The sequence below is a fragment of the Acanthochromis polyacanthus genome, chromosome 7 (assembly GCF_021347895.1).
Source record: "Acanthochromis polyacanthus isolate Apoly-LR-REF ecotype Palm Island chromosome 7, KAUST_Apoly_ChrSc, whole genome shotgun sequence".
Taxonomy (NCBI): domain Eukaryota; kingdom Metazoa; phylum Chordata; class Actinopteri; family Pomacentridae; genus Acanthochromis; species Acanthochromis polyacanthus.
The window spans coordinates 41,648,461-41,668,203 of NC_067119.1; the positions used below are offsets into that span (position 1 = coordinate 41,648,461).

A 19,743-nucleotide genomic window follows, 5' to 3' on the forward strand; every position below is an offset into this window, starting at 1 on the left:
GAAATGTTCCTCTGTACCCCTATGGAGATATTCCATTAAAAACCAGACGTTTACAGATACAATAGTCATTTACCACATTAACTATGTCTACACTGGATTTATCATTTATTTAATGTTATCTTCACTGAAAAAAAAAAGTTTTTCATTCAAAAATAAGGACTTTTCTAAGTGACCCCAACCTTTTGACCGGTAGTGTAAGCAGCATATAGAAGTACAGACCTCATGGATTATAAACAGAGCAGAGAACCAAACAATCCACAGTTCCTTGGATTCCCTGTGGCCAAGCAGTCAGCAACAGTAGGAAGAACCAAAAAGAAACCCTAAAATAAGGAGAGGAAAACGCCGACAGAACCAGGCTCAGGGTTGGGGTGAGGTGGGGATGAGAGGGGTGAGGATAGCAGATCCATCTCCACCAACAGAACATGTTATTACACACAGAGGAATGACTCCACACGTATGATTCCCTTCTTGGTTGAAGCATCATTGTTGGTAGCCTGGCTAAACGGATAGCTTTCTGCTGTGCTTCTGAATGGACACAGTGACTTTAGAGCTACATGAACGTCTGCTGGTCTGGTTCTTGACACTGCTGTGTGTTTCTATCTTTTTTAAATAACATTGCTTACTTGGACAGGATCTGTTTTGACACTGACAGAGGAGAAGCCCAGTTTTAAAACAAACAAATAAAAAGCCCTATACGATGGACCAGGTCATGTCCTGTCTGCTCTCTGTTGTCTTTCCAGCCATGAAGGTGAATTCTTGACATTATATGTTCTTTTTTAAATTAAATCATTGAAATTCCCTCACATGATCTGTGTTCACATTCTTGGTTCTAATATTGTTTTCTAGTTATTGTCGTATCTCTTTAGCTCTTTGCAAAACTTTAAGCTCACACACACAGAAACAAATACCACAGGAGAGAGAGTGAAGACATGTTAAAGTAATAAAGGTGCATCGCTGAGTGTGTCTCATTTATTTGAGGTTTTCTCACCATCACATCTTCATCTCCCAGTTAGTTCTTAACATGGATGCTGAGTTAATGTCTCATCCACGTTCAGGTTGCTGCACCTTGAGTTAAAGGGCAGATTTCTAAATGAAGTTTGGCATAATAAGGCAAGTATAAATCAAACACCTCAGTGGAACGTTAATATGATTCCACTGTGAAACTTTATGAAAAGTTATTAACCAGAATATCTGAAACATGTTGGCTTTTTAATGTTTAAACAGGGTATTTGTCCATGAGATTTTTTTAGCCTTTTTTTCTTCAAAAACTGAAAGCCTCCATCCTGACCACAGTTGAATCAGCTGGAGACACAAGACTGAACATTAAAGTCTTCCTTACTGCAGAACATTAGATTTGTCTGGGTGTACATGTATGCAAAGCTGACATGTACACACCTTCAGCAGTATTCTGGTAAATAACAAAACTACATTCAGGATTTAAAAATAAAATTGACAGGTTAGACAGGTCAAAATCAACATTCCATTTTAATATGCATGTATCTATGTATCACATAATGTGAAATATAGTTTCAGTTCTAATGATTATGGCTGATAGCTCATGAAATCAAAAATCCAGTATGAAATTAATAGAAGTATTTTACTAATTTCATACTGGATTTTTTGATTTTAGGATCAATCAAAAAATCCCAAAATAAACTGACTGGACCTAAATGGACTCAGCTAGCCAATGAAACACAGGAAGATTATAGTGAGCAAACCATTTGGTAGTAGTTTTATCTCTGTGGACAGGTGCTGAGTCCTGCTGAAAAGTAAATCAATCTCTCCATAAAGCCTGTCAGCAGATTGAGGCTTGAAGATCTCTAAAATCTCCTGGTAGATGCTGCATTAACTTTGTGCCCATAAAACAGTGGACCACCACCAGCAGATGACGTGACACCTTCAGTCATCACAGACTGCAGAAAGAGAACCTGGACTGAAATACCTTAGACACTGTGTCTCGTTACTCTTCAACCAGATTCTAGAATCCTGATTTCCAAACGAAATGCAAAATGCACTTTCATATTAAAAGAGTCCATACAACAGCAATATGTTAGCTTTTCAGCCAAACTCAGCCACGTTTTTAACCAGGATGCCCAGATGTTTTCAGACCTGTAAGTCACCATATTAGCACCCAATTACCTACTCAGGTTATAGTCAAATCTATTTTCTAACAATCAGCAGTCATATATTTAACATTCAGCACAAAATTTGGGTCAATTTATAATTGTAGGACTTTTGTATCATAGTAGACTTTTTTGAGATGAGAAATGGTACTCAGAGTATTAAAATTGTAATTACTGTGCATATTTATTATATCATTCAGGTGACAGTAATGTATACAAAGAGACAAGAAACTTTGGCCTGCAGCTGGAGAAATAACTAAAGCTGCTTCCTCTTCTATTGGGTCAATATATAATTGTGGGACTTTTTGTATGATAGTCAACATTTTGCTGTTTTCAGGCCTAAAATCAACATGGCCACCTATAACCAAACACCACATGGTATTTTTAGAGACAGATTCTTCTATATATTATACAATTTAAATATTGGATATACAATTGAGTTAAATTGAAATGTAAAGTTATTAATAAAGATATTGTAGTAAACCTGTTGACTATTTTATACTAAATACACACGTGGACAAAATTGTTGGTACCCCTCAGTTAAAGAAGGAAAAACCCACAATTCTCACTGAAATCACTTGAAACTCACAAAAGTAACAATAAATAAAAATTTATTGAAAATTAAATAATCAAAACAGCCATTACTTTTGAATTGTTGATTAACATAATTATTTAAAAAAACAAACTAATGAAACAGGCCTGGACAAAATGATGGTACCTCTATAAAAGATGAAAACTATTTGACCAGAGTGACATGATTAACTCAGGTGTGTCATTTAATTGACATCACAGGTGTTTCCAAACTCATAATCAGTCAGTCTGCCTATTTAAAGGGAGACAAGTAGTCACCCTGCTGTTTGGTGAAAAGGTGTGTACCACACTGAACATGGACAACAGAAAGCGAAGGAGAGAATTGTCCCAGGACATCCGAAAAAAATGATAGACAAACATCTTAAAGGTAAAGGCTATAAGACCATCTCTAAACAGCTTGAAGTTCCTGTGACAACAGTGGCTCATATTATTCAGAAGTTCAAGACCCACGGGACAGTAGCCAACCTCCCTGGACGTGGCCGCAAGAGGAAATTGATGACAAATTGAAGAGACGGATCGTTGGAATTGTATCCAAAGAGCCCAGAGCAAACCTCCAAAGAAATTAAAGGTGAACTCCAAGGCCAAGGTACATCAGTGTCAGATCGCACCATTCGTCGTTGTTTGAGCCAAAGTGGACTTCATGGGAGACGACCAAGGAGGACACCACTGCTGAAAAAAACTCATAAAAAAGCCAGACTGGAATTTGCAAAAATGCATGTTGACAAGCCACAAAGCTTCTGGGAGAATGTCCTTTGGACAGATGAGACCAAACTGGAGCTTTTTGGTAAGGCACATCAACTCTATGTTCATAGACTCAAAAACCAAGCATACGAAGAAAAGAACACTGTCCCTACGGTGAAACATGGAGGAGGCTCAGTAATGTTTTGGGGCTGCTTTGCTGCATCTGGCACAGGGTGTCTTGAAAGTGTGCAAGGTACGATGAAATCTGAAGACTATCAAGGCATTCTGGAGAGAAATGTGCTGCCTAGTGTCAGAAAGCTTGGTCTCAGTCGCAGGTCATGGGTCTTCCAACAGGACAACCATCCAAAACACACAGCCAAAAACACCCAAGAATGGCTGAGAGAAAAGCGTTGGACTATTCTAAAGTGGCCTTCTATGAGCCCAGATCTGAATCCCATTGAACATATGTGGAAGGAGCTGAAACATGCCATTTGGAGAAGACACCCATCAAACCTGAGACAACTGGAGCTGTTTGCTCATGAGGAGTGGGCCAAAATACCTGTTGACAGCTGCAGAACGCTCATTGACAAATACAGAAATCGTTTAATTGCAGTGATTGCCTCAAAAGGTTGTGCAACAAAATATTAAGTTATGGGTACCATCGTTTTTGTCCAGCCCTTTTCATTAGTTTGTTTTTTAAAATAATTATGTTAATCAACAATTCAAAAGTGATGGCTGATTTTGATGATTTAATTTTCAATAAATTTTTATTTATTGTTACTTTTGTGAGTTTCAAGTGATTTCAGTGAGAATTGTGGGTTTTCCTTCTTTAACTGAGGGGTACCAACAATTTTGTCCACGTGTGTAAGTCAGAAAGCCTGGAGTCTTCCAGTCTTTTCTTCAGTAGGAAATGACATCATGTGGAGCAGGTCATGTGATCTGGAATTAACACACTTCCTTGAGAGGTGTTTTTGGAATGGGAAACTTAATTGAAAGTGATTTCTCGGACACAGATACAATTTGTCATTTTTTATATAGAATTTAATATATTGTCAAAAAGAAATATCTGTCATGATTATCTCAGCTTAATAAAAGAACACAAAAATTTAATAAGCTCATTTTATTATTGTTTAGCTAATTAGAAGGCGGTTATTAGAAAAATTCAGACAGTTATTTAGTTGACATTTTAGTGATATCCAATCAGTTTTTATTAAGAAGTGACTGTTTCCAGAATAAATAAATAAATATGGATTTGTAAAGACATGATCATAATTAACAGAAAAAACATTTTTTTCTAACTTTTTATAAAAATATATACAAGATATATCTTGTATATATTTATATATATATATATATATGGACAATTAAATATTGACCCTAATAAGATCGCTCATGTGACGTCTACATCCTTACTGCTCAAGACGCTTCCTGATTACGTCACTCTCGGGAGACGGTTATCATGTAGCTAAACGGTTATCATGTAGCTAAACATCGTTGCTAACATGGTTAGCTGTGTTATCAGAAGCAGCGCAGTGTTCTGAGAGTGACAATGATTTCAGTCAGCTATATTCTGCTGTGCGGACAGTTTCTACTGCTGCTGACGGTCATACTGCTACAATGTCTGGAAGGAATCCACTCCCAGAACTCGTCGACAACGGAGACTCCTGCCTCCTCTCCGGGTCAGGCAGCTACCGCCCTCCCCTCCAGCGAGCAGCCGGAGGTCATCAAATATGAACCGATGGATAGTTCAAACTACACGCTCTATGAGTACAGACCTCCGTCCCCGGTGGTCCTCTGCAGCTTTCTGTAAGTAACATTTAACGGTAGACCTGCTGGAACGAGCCGTTAGCATGTTAGCATTAGCTGTTGCTAACTGCTACCAGCTGCTGTTGTAACATTTCAACACATACACCATAAACACACTAGTCTGTCCACTTTCTGTTTGTCTTCTGCATGCAGAACTCACTACTAGGTAAAATATAAACTTGACTTTATAATTCATGTTGCCCTTGTTATGCATTTTACTAGTGATTCATAGAATTGTAAACTAACTCATTTAAAGATGAACTTTGATGTTTGTTTTTCTTTTTTCCAGCCGATGTTTAACTGGAGGTTCTGTGCTCTGGGGATGTTAGTGTGAGACAGGTGTTGGGTAGACTTTGCTTGATAGGACTCACTGACCAGCTGTGATCATTTTAAATTGCATTTTCCCCAAATTTAGTGGTTTAGAAACACGGAGGTCTGCTGTTCCATACACTGTGATCTCGAAAAGTCACTGTCTTGCCACATGAATCTAAAAGCTCATCCCAAACTACCGTAGATCACACTGTTTACCACTGCTGAGCTTGAAAGCAGGATACTAAGGAAGATAATGTGTGACAGGAGAGCGATGGTCACTTACAATATGAAATGGATGCTTCGAAAAGACTTGTGTGAATGCTGGGGTAGTGTGTATTTCTAGCTTGACATACAGTACTGGCAGCTATAGAGTCTTCACTGAGTAGCTATGCCTTAATGTACACAAACACCTTCCTGAGCAGCAGAGGAGTGGGACAGCAGAGGATTAAGAGTTCTACAGGCAGAAATAAGTATTCACTTGCTCAGATGTGGTCTGAGAGTTCTGATGTGTATGTTGTTGTCCTTGAAATGTCACAAAAAGCACCCCATTCCCTCGGTTGTATTACAGTGATCTTAAAATATATTTTAGCAGTCCTGCTCAGACTGTTTCTGGCTCTCACTGTCAGACATGTCAGTTAGCGCCGTTTACTTCCATCCAACTGTTTGCTTTATTTGTGGGCTGAATAGGACCTTACATCAGAGTAACAGTGACATGTAAGACAAACTTCACTACTGACAAGCAGTGCATGTACGTTTGTTGACTATTGCAGTGTTTTAAACAGACACTGGCACAGTTACCTACAATTTAACTGGAACAATAAATAAAAAAGTAACTACAGTTGGCCATTGTAGGTATTTTTGTGACTGAATTCACTCTTGACTTGTTTTGTGCGTTGTATGCTTGATGAAGACCCGAGGAGTTCATCTACTGTCAGGACCCTGTGGACCATGCAGGAAACTACACCGCCTATCAGGAGCTGGGCCACGGCTGCGTTGGGGTGAGTGATGCTTTTGGAAACCTTGTCCAGTGCGGAGTGATTCAGAACATGTAACTCATTTACTGTTTTTGTCTTTATCCAGTGGGGTGGCCAGACTCAGAAAGAGGTGAACCACACACAGGTCATCTGCACGGCGCTGGATGATATAGAATGTGCTGGACATAGAGAATTCCTCAGCAGAGGAAGTGTTCCCTGCATCAAGTAAGCAATGCCACTGGACTCAGAACTGTTTAAGGCTTTACAGGAGCTGTTTTCTGTCGCTCCAAACTTCAGAGTGCATTTGTCAGGTGGCCAGAACTACAACTCTAAATGGATAATCAGCTGTTTGGTGACGGTGATGTCACAGCTTGTAGTTGTCCTTATGTTCAAAGTACAGTGTTTTCTTAGCTTGGATCTTTTGACTAAAACATGTATTGGTGTTATTAACATTATAAGCACTTCATTTTTATTCGTGTGTGTACTGGATTTCTCAGTGATCCGTTTTAGTCCCATTTGTGCTTTTTAAATTTAAATACACTACTGTTCAAAACTTAGAAATGTCCTTATTTTTGAAAGAAAAGCAGTTTCTTTTCAATAGAAATAACATTAAATGAGTGATAAATCCAGTGTAGAAATAGTTAATGTGCTAAATGACTATTCCAGCTGTAAACAGCTGATTTTTAATGGAATATCTCCATAGGGGTACAGAGGAACATTTCCAGCAACCATCACTCCTGTGTTCTAATGCTACATTGTGTTAGCTAATGGTGCTGAAAGGCTCATTGATGGTTAGAAAATCTTTGTGCAGTTATGTTAGAACATGGATAAAAGTGGGAGTTTTCATGGAGAACATGGAATTGTCTGGATGAGCCCAAACTTTTGAACGGTCGTGTATCTTCTAAGCGTTCAGGAGCTACAGCTGCTGCCATCCTGTGTCTGGTTACAGGGGCTACAGCTAATAGTCTGGTCTGTTGTGAGGATAGTGGAAAAGGCTCAGTGTCCCTTTGTGCTGCAGTGAAACAACAAACTTTCCTCAGTAACAGATGAGAAGTTTTAACAGAAGCGCTTTCTTTCCATCAGTCGTGCTCACCTGGCGTTAGAGCTGCTGCTGTTTCCGGTTCCCTCCACCACCAAGCAGCAGCATCTTTCAGCAGATGATTCACTTGTTCACTAAAATCCTGTTTAGTAGCTTGGGATGAGATACTGAATGGTTGGATAGCATTAGTACGGATATCCAACAGTGTGTCTGTGTCAGTTTGAACATGTAGAGGAAGCTTCAGATAAAACAGTCATTAATCCTGGAAGTCCTTCTGACAGCAGCATGGAAGATATCTGACTGAAGGCAGCATTACTCCTCTATCACCTGTGTTTCATTGATGTTCATGGATTAACTTCGTTTTTTCTAAATGTCGGCTGCTGCCTGCATGTTCATACTTTGCCTCAGTTATTTTGGTGCTGCTTCTTCTCAGTGTAATGAGTTGAATTCATAAACCTATGTGAGTAAAAATCAGCTAAGGAGTAATAATGTGTAACAAATCATCTAGACATTCAGATTCTTTTATTGATTAATCAAATGACATTTTATTACACTTTGATGATTGCCTTAACAATAGAAACATATGAAAAGATAGTAAACTAGGCACGTTTTGACAAATGGCCTATCAAGTTTCCAAAACTGTGGTTATGCATGTTACTTTTTGACGAACAAAAGTGAACTTTTCTTCCGTCAAAAGTAACATACAAAAGTAACATACATAAGCGTAATTTTGGAAACTTGTCCAAAACGTGCCTAGTTTACTATCTTTTCATATGTTTCTATTGTTAAGGCAATCATCAAAGTGTAATAAAATGTCCTTTAATTAATCAATAAAAGAATTTGAATGTCTAGACGATTTGTTACACATTATTACTCCTTAGCTGATTTTTACTCACATAAACTTCTTCTCTTAAAGCATCTACTTAGGTACTAGATTTCTGTAGTTACTGACAGAGACAGCCCTTCAACAAGATGACAGAACAGCTGAATCTGTTCAAAGACGTCACATTTGTTCTGCTATGTGTAGACAATTAAATGTTCTTGACATTAGTAGCTCGTTATTATTGTCAGAAAATGGTTAGTAACGCAAAAAATAATTCTGTAAACTGTCATCCTGAGATGGATCACTGGAAAAGGTACATTATGAAATTAACTTCATTAGGCCTATGTGCCTACAAATGAGACAGAGGCCTACAGTAAACCTTGTCTTTTTCTCCAAAATATGTATTTCAGGTGATTTCACAGCTCAAAGCTTAATTCCAGTTTATTTCAGCCAGCTGTGTTCCTACTGGTGTGGTTTTTGTGGCTCGGTCATACTAACAAGCTCCTGTAGCTTTCCAAAAAACAGATTTTTACATGAATTGTTGTAAACATTTGTTATTTGTCTGACCAAAAATAACAGAAATCAGCCACTTTGCTAACTGCAGGCTAACCAGCTAGTCTGACTCACCAGATTGCAGGTTTACGTCTACAATCCTTGATAACCTGTAAGTACTGATGCTTTTATTTCACTGTACTCGTTACATCCACTTTCTACACTGGACATCAATCAGATCTAGTTAAAATATCGTGTGTGTACAGTTGGAGAAGGCATTTGTTAATGTCGCCTCACACCTCACTGCCATTGGCTGATCATTTGTGTGGCAGTCTGTGTTACAGTTTTTTCACCCAGGAAACGACAACAACCTAAGAACAGTAATCGACCACATGAAAATGACAATGTGGACCATGGAGGAAGATAGCTCTGCTAGTGGCCAGTTTAATGACAATTCTCTTCTTCCTGCATCCAAATGTTCCACCACAAGAATTCTGTCAGTATTTTGAGGAAACACCAAAGCTGCATACGTCACTTAGCCCCGCCCACAGTGACTGTGATTGGTCATACAAACAAGCCAGATGTTTTTGCCCCCATAGCAGAATGATGATGAGGTCATGATGTTCCACAGAATGGACCGGCCTAGTGACACTTACTGGCTGATCTGATCACTTGGTTCTTCATCTGTATGGACATTCATACTTATTTCATATACAGACCGATCAGCCACACCATTAGAACCCCTGAAGCGTGTGAAACTGATCATCTCATTAGCGTAATGTTCTGCTGAAAATCCTTGGGTCCTTACATTCAGTGGACCGGTGTTTCTGAACACGGTGGCAGAGCAGGCTCACTCCATGGCAGCAGCTCTCAGCTCCTTTGGCAGCTGTCGTGGCAGAAGTGAGGTTGATTGTGTTTCAGCATCAGTGCTGTTTCTTAACCTGTAGTTTTCTGAAGAAATTCCAAACCTGAGAAATCTGAGGAAAGTGCAGAAGTTCTACTTATTGCCCCAGTAGATGTGAGAAGTGAGTCACCGTGTGGACTGCAGCTTCATTTATTTACGTTTTGTAGAATTAATTCCTCCCAGTTAACTGTTGTCAGTCACTTTTTGCTCGATATGAGATGTTTTCTATTTCAGTCTGCTGTCAGTGCAGTGTGTCTACCTTTGAGCCACACATGGGTTCCTTCTTCTGTCTTGTTGTTTTTGCTTCTCTGGGTGTGACAGTGGGCTGCAGACAGGTTGACTCACCCAGCTGGTGTGACGTTCATGCAGTCATCCAGAGTCCTTCAGGCTGCTTTGTCTGCCCACCCTGAGAACCAGACTGTCTCTGCTCTGTTTGAACTGAAGCTCAGCTGGACGCTCAGGGATCCAGCTGTGCTCTGTGCTCAGGCTGAGGCTTATTGCTCTGCTGAGCCACTGGTGTGGGTTGAATAGTAATAGTTTAACATTAGCAGTGAATGACTGCAGTCAGTCTTTCAGATAAGTTTGAGAACTTTATATCATACTTTCTTTGTTTAGATTTTAGCTTCATATTTAATCTGCTGCTCACATTTTTCTTTGATTTATCCTGTCTGTAATATCAAGCCTCTGGTATTTATTTGTTCCCACTGTTAGTCCAGACTTAATGTTGTTGGTGACAATAATAAAATAACCGGCCATCTGTGTCTTGGATGCTCTGACATCTACTGATAGGAAGAAGTCAATGGACAGAGTGCAGAAATCTGCCCAGTTATCGTCACACTAAACTCTGTACTGGGCAGATGACAGAAGATTTCTCTAAGAGCAGCCAGAGTTGGTGCAGATGGTTCTAAAAATCAATCTTCTTCAGCCTGTTGGTATGAGAAACAGGCCGGGAGGTATGTTCATTAGGAAATGGAAAGTAAAAACTGATGTCAGCAACAGAGGAAAGGCTGCAGGATCACCAAAATCAATCAGCTTTCTCTCTGCTGGGTGGATGATAAATTCTTACCAGTCTGGCATTTAGTTTCAGAGTTGGATTGGCCGCAGAAAAGCAAACAATAATGATAATATGTGAAACTATTGGATTGTCTAAGCAACCATGCACTGGTGTTGTAGTCAAAGCCGGAGAGACAAGAGCTGTTAGTCCAATAATCATGATGAGCTTTCCTTTGTTTGTTACCGACAGCTAATGAACTTTTTTCAGCAATCGTAAATCACAAATTGTTTATTAATTTAGTTCGCTGCAGGACACGGTGTTGCAGTGGTTAGCACCGTCACCTCACGGCTCAAACATCCTGGGTTAGAATCTCAGTCTGGGCTCTTTCTGTGTGGAGTTTGCATGTTCTCCCTGTGTTACATCCTCTAAAGCTAGGGCACAAATGGAACAAAAAGCCCAGTACAGAGGCCGGAAAACTGACTGTAAAACAAAAATTAGATTTACAGAAAATAACAAAACCAAAGTTCAACACAAGACGAGCTTATTAAACAAAACGCCACAGTCTTGGGTTAGACAGAAGATACTAGCAGCTGATCGATGCCTGGAGACGATGACCAGGTTGGCTTTTAACCCTCTGTACTGACTGTAAGGAGCCACAGGTGTACCTGGCCACGCCCACCAGACACAGCCTGAAAAAATAGAAAAAGCACAGCCTACCGTACCGACACACAAACACACAGACCAGGGAACGTCTCACCTTGTCTCTTCATCCTGAGGCTTACTGGTGATTCTGAATTATGCATTAGTGTGAGTGTGCTTGGCTGTCTGTGTCTCTGTGTTGGGGAACCAGGTTGAACCCTGCCTTCACCCTAAGTGGACTAGGACAGGCTGCACCCCCCACAACCCTCCAAAAGATAAAGGACAAAGGACTGATAGATGATGGATAGTTCTCTGTAGCTGCTGCCTTGTCTTTGCCTGTGCTAAGCTACTGAGGTGCTATGTAGATAAAACTGAAGTGAACTGAATCTTACAAACTGGTAACAGATTAGTACCGCTGGCTGAGCTTCATGTTTACATTTTTCTGTACTTTTGTACCTAGTCTAACCAGTGTCAGTCTGGTTGAGCCTGTTTCCTCTCTGACAGCTGAGATGGGTGAAAGCCTGTCCTTCTGTGTTTGTCAGGGCAGCAGCTGTAAGATTGTCAGCAGGAGAGCTGCTAGAAGCCTGGCCAGGACCGGCTTCTCTGCCAGCAGCAGCACAGCTCCTAACAGCTCACTGCTGCTGCCAGATTCAGGTCGGATGTGGTTTTTAAAAAAGAGAACTTCTAATGCAGTGAATTGATATCATCCTGACTAGAATAGAATAGAATGGTTTTATTGTCATCATACAGGGCATGACGAAAATATCAGTAGCTTCCACTGGACGGTGCACGATAACGAGCAATAAGAAATAAAATGTCAGCATTAAATAATAAAATCAAATGTACCTATATAACAAACAATATTAACATTATGATGTTAAATGACAACAAAATGTGGTGCACACAAATTAGGTAACTAACATGAGTAAAAGGTCTATACATGAGGGTCATGGGGGTGGAGTCTATCCCAGCTGACTGAGGGTGAAGGTTCACCTGGACAGGTAACAGTCTGTCACAGGGCTACACATAGAGACAAACACTCACATTCACACCTACAGACAGTTTAGAATCACCAGTTAACCTCAGCATGTTTGTGTGCTGCTCTAGTTAACCAACGTGAATAAAGTATTCTGTTTTCATTTTTTAAATAGTTTTCCCTCTTTGGGTTTGACTAATTAACTGCATCTCTAATTTTTCTATTTTTGTATGATTATCTGAAATTCCATGGCATTATTTGTTTTTTTCTTGGCTGTTGTTCAAAACACCCTTTAACCTTCTAAAATAGTTTGTGTGAATGCATTTGAAATAATCCAAAGCCACCCTAGGGTTCTGTAAGTCTCACTAAATCCACTCTTTTGCACACATTAATTTTGTTAGTTTTGCTAAAATTGAATTAGCGTGATTTACAGCCAACAGAATTTGCAGTGTTTGTAATGACACTGATGGTCTTTTTAGTTTGGTGGTCTCCACAGAAACAGCCATGAAAGCTGCCTTTTATTTAAACATGTCTGGATAATTAAAGACCAGCCTTTTTATTTTGAAATGAAGCTGCTCTTTTATGATCTTTTTTGGTGATACTTTCATAATTCCTCCTTTATTATTATTTTTACAGCACCTAACAGTTGGTGAATTGTAATCAACAGTTAGAGCTGTTGAAGGTTGAATAACGCGGACTGGGTTTGATGAAAAGGTGCCGTGTTCACCATGAGATGTTTGTACCGTCACCAAACACCTTACCAGCCTTCACCACTAGAGGGCACTGTTGACACATTTACAGAGCCACCATGTCGTTGCTTGCCGTGCTTCTACTTCCCCTCATGTTCAGCGTTTCTCAGCGTTCATCAGCTCATCAGACTAATTGCTGTAGAAACTGCATAGATGTGAGAGTTGCAGCGCGAGGACACAGTCAAACCAGCACCTGTACAAAGACTCCACTGCAGTCCAAGACTTGGATAAATGCTACCTTTGTGAATCCTCTAATACTTAATTTGTGCTCTGTTCACTGTACAGTCCAGAGCAGGTGTTGCTTTAATGAATGCACTCCTTGTAGATCAGACCTGCTGGTGTTCTGCTGCTGCTTCCTAAACCCTGTTAGTATTTCCATTACTTCTGCTTAAACATGGCCGTGTTTATTTAGTCACTTGTCACACTTTTCATCAGACATTTTTAAGGAACTGCGGTCCAGTGGATTGAATCACGTGTTCTTGATTCATTTTATTTCACAGTTGCTGACTTTAAATCGTCTGTTGTTGCTTTTCCTCAGATATACGGGACACTACTTCATCACCACACTGCTGTACTCCTTCTTCCTCGGCTGTTTCGGGGTCGATCGTTTCTGCCTGGGCCACACCGGCACCGCAGTGGGGAAGCTGCTCACCTTAGGAGGCCTGGGAATCTGGTGGTTTGTGGACCTGATCCTGCTCATCACTGGCGGCCTGATGCCCAGCGATTACAGCAACTGGTGTACGTACTACTGAGACTCTGGACACTTCCTGGTCCAACATGTATGTGTGTTCTGGAGGAGTCCAGTGATGTGGCTGCACTGGTTCTGACTGGCATTGAGTGGAGTCCAGAGACCTCCTGAGGGCCCTGACAGATTTCCCAGAAGCTCCTGTGGGCTCCTAAAGGGTTCCCAAGGGCTTGAGAGAAAAATGAGAAATGATTTGCTGCATTTAATTTAATTCACTTGAATTTTCCACTTTTCAGGATGCATAAGAATGACTGTTGGACTCCCAGCTTCCACCAGAGCAGTGGCCATGACGGTTCTTCTTCTGTCTGATAAATGTTCATTTTGACGTTTCTAGTTTGATTCGCTTGATCGGAATTCTGAAGAACCAGTGCATTATTGCCTTTAGTAGTCACATTGTATTATTTACAGATTATTACAAAACAAAGCAGGAGTTCTACACAGAAGTCACATGACTGACGGTAACGCAGTGATTGTTGTGAGCAACGCTGTCCAGCATCATTTAAACCTCGAGGACCAGCGCTGGGGGAAGAAATCGGAGAAATGATTTGTATGTTTACTGTGTAGTTGCTGTGTTTTACCTGCTTTCTAAGAACATCTGAGGTGGGACACAGCTCACCTCTGTTCTGTGGAAATTCATGCATGTTTGACTGTTGTTACTGAATGACTCCCATACATTGCTTCCTCGGTCACTGTGCTTTTCTGCCGTCTTTCACATCACAAACTAACTGCAGCAGAACCATTTAGAAATGGACTTTAAATGGACTTCAGTCTAGAGGATGCCTCTACAGCTGACATGTTTGGGGAGTTGTTTGGCGTGGTGTTCCAGCTGCTGCAGGCTGAGACTAAAACAAAAAGCTGTGGAAGTTAGAGAAGTCATGTCAGACAATGAGTAAGTTTCAGTTTGAGAGACGAATGTGCAGGTGAAGAGACCTGACAGACTTTGACAAGAATAAAATGATTATAGGTTAGAGCTTCTCTGTAACAGCTGGGATTGTGAGGTGTGAAGAGGAACAGCATCATCAACCAGTGACACGGTGTTTAAGGGATGCACTGCTGCAGGTTTATCCCTCAGAGAGATAAACCTCTGAAGGAGCCTGTGTGATCGGGTTGAGTCCAGGTTCAGCGGGTCTAAGGACAAAACTGGAACAGAACAGAATGTGGTTTTAATGTTTTGGCTCATTGGTCTGTTGGCTCTGTTTAAAGCATTTTCAAAACGTTATTTTATTTCTATAAAATATGAAACTTTATTTCAACAGCTCCTTTCATAGAAGTAATTAACAAAATAAACACAAATTCAAGGTAAAACATTGAGCATCATGAGTAAAATTTAAGAAATACAGGCGTAGAATGAGTTAAATTATCAGTTATTGATTGTAGTGATAATAATATAGAACAAGATAAAGGCAGAAAATTAATAATATGAAACCTAAAGCATTAAACTTTAATTAGCTTTTTAAAAGATAAGTGATTTAAATGACTCTGCAGCATGGCAGATCACCAGGTAACCACGGTAACAGAAAGTGAAAGGAGCGTTGGTGACCTTGTTTTGTAATCCTGTGGATTTAGTGAGTAAAACAAATTAAGCAGCGACTGACAGTAGTTCTCTGTCCTTGATGTATTCCTCCTGGTCAGCTTCTACACTCCTAATGATGGAGGATAGAAAACTACAGTAACACTCCAAATGCATACAAAAACTACAGAATGTTCAGTCATGTGCTGAAGGACGGAGGAAACGGGCCACAAACTTATAGTTGGACTGAAGTGCGAAAGGCCTCGGCATAAAAAGCCATCGTTTGGCCCCTAATGACCCCCACAGTCCCACTGTCCATAACAGTTCAATGTTTTCACCCAGAAACCAACAAGGACTCTACAGCTGAAGAGATTAAAGCACAAAGGCCAACCACTCAACATCATTTGTGTCTGAAAGGATCAGTGAAGCTTGTATTAACTGAAGTGGTGGTGATTAAATGTGAGAGCTTTGAGCCCTGGGGTTCTGGGTCCTCTAGGTTTACCTGGTCAGGTGGTTCCAGCTCTGCACAATGCTAAGGTCCCTGTCAGTTCATGTGGTTCATGCTCAGTGCTCTCGGTTGGTTTAAAGCCAGAGTGAATGCTACCAGATCAGGACAAACATCAGTCAGTTTTTTTCCTTGGTTCAGAGTGAGGAATCTAAAATCTGTTGGTAATGTGTGGTTTCCACATCTGTATGTTCACATGGATGTTCAGTTCACCATCTGTGTCCATGAAGCTCATCAGATTCTACAGACGGCGTGCACAGAATGCACGTCACACTCTGAATGTATCCCATAATGACTGCACTGTATTCCACCTGCTGTTGTTGAGCATTACACTCCTGATTTCTCATTTAGTCTTTTTCTTGTTTTCCTGCCAAACGTTAACCGAAGCAGCCCTTCATTCTGCTGTCAGAGTTTGTCGTGTTGTTTTTTTAGTCTGCATGTGTGGAACCTGTGTTGGTATGTTCTGCAGCACATGTGAGTCTGCAGCTGTCCTTGGGCACAAACATGGAAGTGGAAACCATGAACTGGTCTGTACAACGTGTTCCTGAAGTGCAAATGTTAGCATGTCAGGAGTCTGTAGCCCCAGGGTGGGAGTTAGGCTCGTCTCCTGGACGGTTTGTAGATGAATGTCTGCAGGAAAATATCAGAAAATGCAGTTCAGTCTGGATGTACATGTGAATCTACATTTTATGCAGCTCATTCACAGTTCAGCACATCTGGGGTTTAGCTGACCAGTTACAACCCTGAGCAGTGATCTTAGAGATGTTCTGTAGTTCGCTCACCTCTTCTACTTTCTTCCGCTTCCAGCTGTGCTTAGACTGATTAACACTGCAGCATGCAGGAACACGAGGCTGAAGATGGAGAGCAGTCACATTTGTCACATTGACGAGACGATGATTTAGTGGTTTTCTGTATTGAGTCGACAAACGCTTTAAGACGGAGCAAGCAGCACATTCCTTCACTTTCTAAAAGCCCACAAATCACTGCTGTGGGAGCATTCACCTCCTCTACGTTCAGCTGCAGAGCCCCATCCATTCAGATGGCTCAAGCTAAAGCTAATTCTGATCTTCACTGAGTTTCTACAGCGAGGCTCAGGTCTCACATTAAATATTCAAATCTTCATCTTCCACTTTGTCAAATTTCTCGTCTTTCCCTGAACTTGAGGTTTCTGTGCTTTTTCATTGATAGAGCAGCTTTCATTACCTAAGGATCAGTAAAACCCTTTTTAACTCTCATCATAAAAGTTGAAGACCCGACCGTCAACGTGTCAACTCTTCTTATCAGCAGGATGCTTTCAGCAGGCAGCATATTTTCAGCTGGCTAACACCTTTTCTAGAGTGAAGCATTAGAGCACTATTTACATATTGCTGCAGTTTTCCACCTAATTCACAGTACGGCAGGTTATATGCTCTAACAATCCAGTGGGAAGACGTGAACACAGTTTCTCCAGCTATCTGATCTTTCCTTAAATCTGATTCAAAAATCCAAATCTATCTCTCCACATTGGTACAGACACATGCTGGGCTCATGCCTGTTTGAAATCTTGGATGTTCTGGAGCCTCCTGCCTTGTAAGATACTGTATATAATATTGATCATCTGTGGAATCCTTTGTATTCTTTGACTTTAATCCACTGTACTGTTTATCTATTTCTCTGTTTCATGCTTAGTGGGGATATTGGGGGGGGGGGGGCATTCTTACCTGAAGTTTCCTTTATGAGCTCAACTAGCATGTGTCTCCTGAATCACAGTAGAAACAACCTTTCCATGCTCTTTAGCTTCTTGATTAATGTGCTGATGCTGATGATGGTGAGGATTACTCCAAACTGTCTCTTTTCATGTCTCACTGTTCACAGCCCTTCTGACTCAATAAAGAGAATCTGGTACTTTGTGTTTTATTTTTATTTCTCCTGATTGGATCAAGAGGTCTTTGGTGTTGGTAGGATGTCCATGAAGGAGTGTGTTGCCTCTACTCTTACTGCAGCGTGGCCTCGTGTTACAGGATTAGACTGAGTAGCCTGAGTTCCTCCATTGATGCATATGTGACACGTGTCACATGTTCAGTCAGATGTCTGCTTCTTTTGTCATGTCTGAGTTAGTGACTGCCACATTACAACCTCGAGGCTTCAAGACAGTCACAAATCAGCTGGTGACCTGGAGGGGCCAGTTAGAATCATCAACCTGGTAATTAGTGGACATCCTGCTGTAATGTCTGAGCTCCTGGCTGCCCAATAAAGCCTGTTTGTCTGATTCCACTGCGTTAGTTCATTTCCAAGCTGTCCGTCCTGATCCTGACAGGATTAGAGCAACAGAATACTACATCAGTACTCTTTAAACTACCTCACAATGTAGGCCATCTCAAAAGTGTTTTTGTTGTTCATTGTGTTTCTTTTTTATCTTATTTGTGTTTTGTCTATTTTTTGTCACTTTGTCACGTTTGGTCCTAAATGTCTCTTTGTTGGTTTTTTTGTTTTGTCTCATTTTGTCCTTGTTCTTGTTGTTTTTGTCCTTTTCTTTCTCGTTGTGTGTTTCCTTTTTGTCATCCATCCATCCATCCATTCTCTATCCACCGCTTTATCCTCACTAGGGTCATGGGGGGTGCTGGAGTCTATCCCAGCTGACTCGGGTGAAGGCAGGGGACACCCTGGACAGGTCACCAGTCTGTCACAGGGCTACATATACAGACACACAATCACACTCATATTCACACCTACGGACAATTTAGAGTACTCAATTAACCTCAGCATGTTTTTGGACTGTGGGAGGAAGCCGGAGTACCCGGAGAAAACCCACGCATGCACAGGGAGAACATGCAAACTCCATGCAGAAAGATCCCAGGCCGGGATTTGAACCGGGGATCTTCTTGCTGCAAGGTGACAGTGCTAACCAGGACTCCACTGTGCAGCCCTTTGTTTTTGTCATATTTTTTTTATTTTGTGTTTTGCTTTATTTGTTGTTTTGTGTGGTTTTTGTCGTTTTGTGTTTCCTTCCTGTCTAGCTTGTGTTTTTTGGCTATTTTTTTGTTGTTTTGTTCCTTTTTTGACATTTTTGTCTCGTTTGTGTCAATTTATGGACACCTGGTAATCTTTTTGTCAATTTCTTTTGTTGCTTTTTTGTTTTGTTTGTCCCATCATTTTGTGTCTCATTTTTGTAATATTTTGTCTTGTTTTTGTTGTATTTTTGTCTTTTTTGGCCTGATTTTTGTCGTTTGTCTCCTGTTTTTGTCCTTTTGTTACCTGTTTTTGTGGTTGTTTTTGTCGTTTTGTGTTTCCCTCTTGTCTCGTGTCTTGTTTTTGTTGTTTTTGGTCTGACTTTTGTCATTCTGATCAAACTGGGCTGAATGTGGTCCTTGAACTAAAAAAAGTTTGACACTCACGCCCTAAAATGTCAAATTTTTTGTTGGTCCTGATGTGTAGAAATTTTCACACATTTTCAAGTATTTTTACGCCGCCAAAAATAAATTTCAAAAAATGTATAAAGAAAGAAGGAGAAACCCTAGGGTTTCAAATAAACATGTGCTTCCTGTCTGCAGAGCTGAATGTAGAGTTTATGTTCACATTTATTCACCTGCAGACTGGAGACCTGTGGTCAGCTGGGATAGACTGCAGCACCCACTTTATGAGGATTAATCTGTGTGTAAATAATAGAGGGATGTATTAATCTGCCACCTGAAATAGTCCTCTACAGATGCACTACAAGCTCTTGTTTCATAAATGTTTGATGCAGAGGATATTTCAGGAAATAACTAAAAAAACCAAACCAAAGCAAACAACTTTTTTTTTAATGATCTACTGGTACGAGGACACAGGTGAGTGCTGGATATAATTTTGAGTTATTTCAAACTCAGTACTTGGCTGAGAGTCCTGATGGGGTAGTTCAGCT

At 40.5% G+C, this 19,743-nt stretch overlaps 1 protein-coding gene across 1 annotated transcript; it reads left to right on the forward strand.

The window, feature by feature from the left end:
- The first annotated feature begins 4,823 nt into the window (after positions 1 to 4,823).
- tm2d2 (TM2 domain containing 2) lies at positions 4,824 to 17,747 on the forward strand. The gene is made up of 4 exons (XM_022219480.2): positions 4,824 to 5,201; positions 6,424 to 6,511; positions 6,594 to 6,712; positions 13,642 to 17,747. The coding sequence occupies exons 1-4, from the start codon at positions 4,945 to 4,947 to the stop codon at positions 13,853 to 13,855; spliced, it is 678 nt and encodes a 225-aa protein (XP_022075172.1). The 5' UTR covers positions 4,824 to 4,944; the 3' UTR covers positions 13,856 to 17,747.
- Positions 17,748 to 19,743: the final 1,996 nt, after the last annotated feature.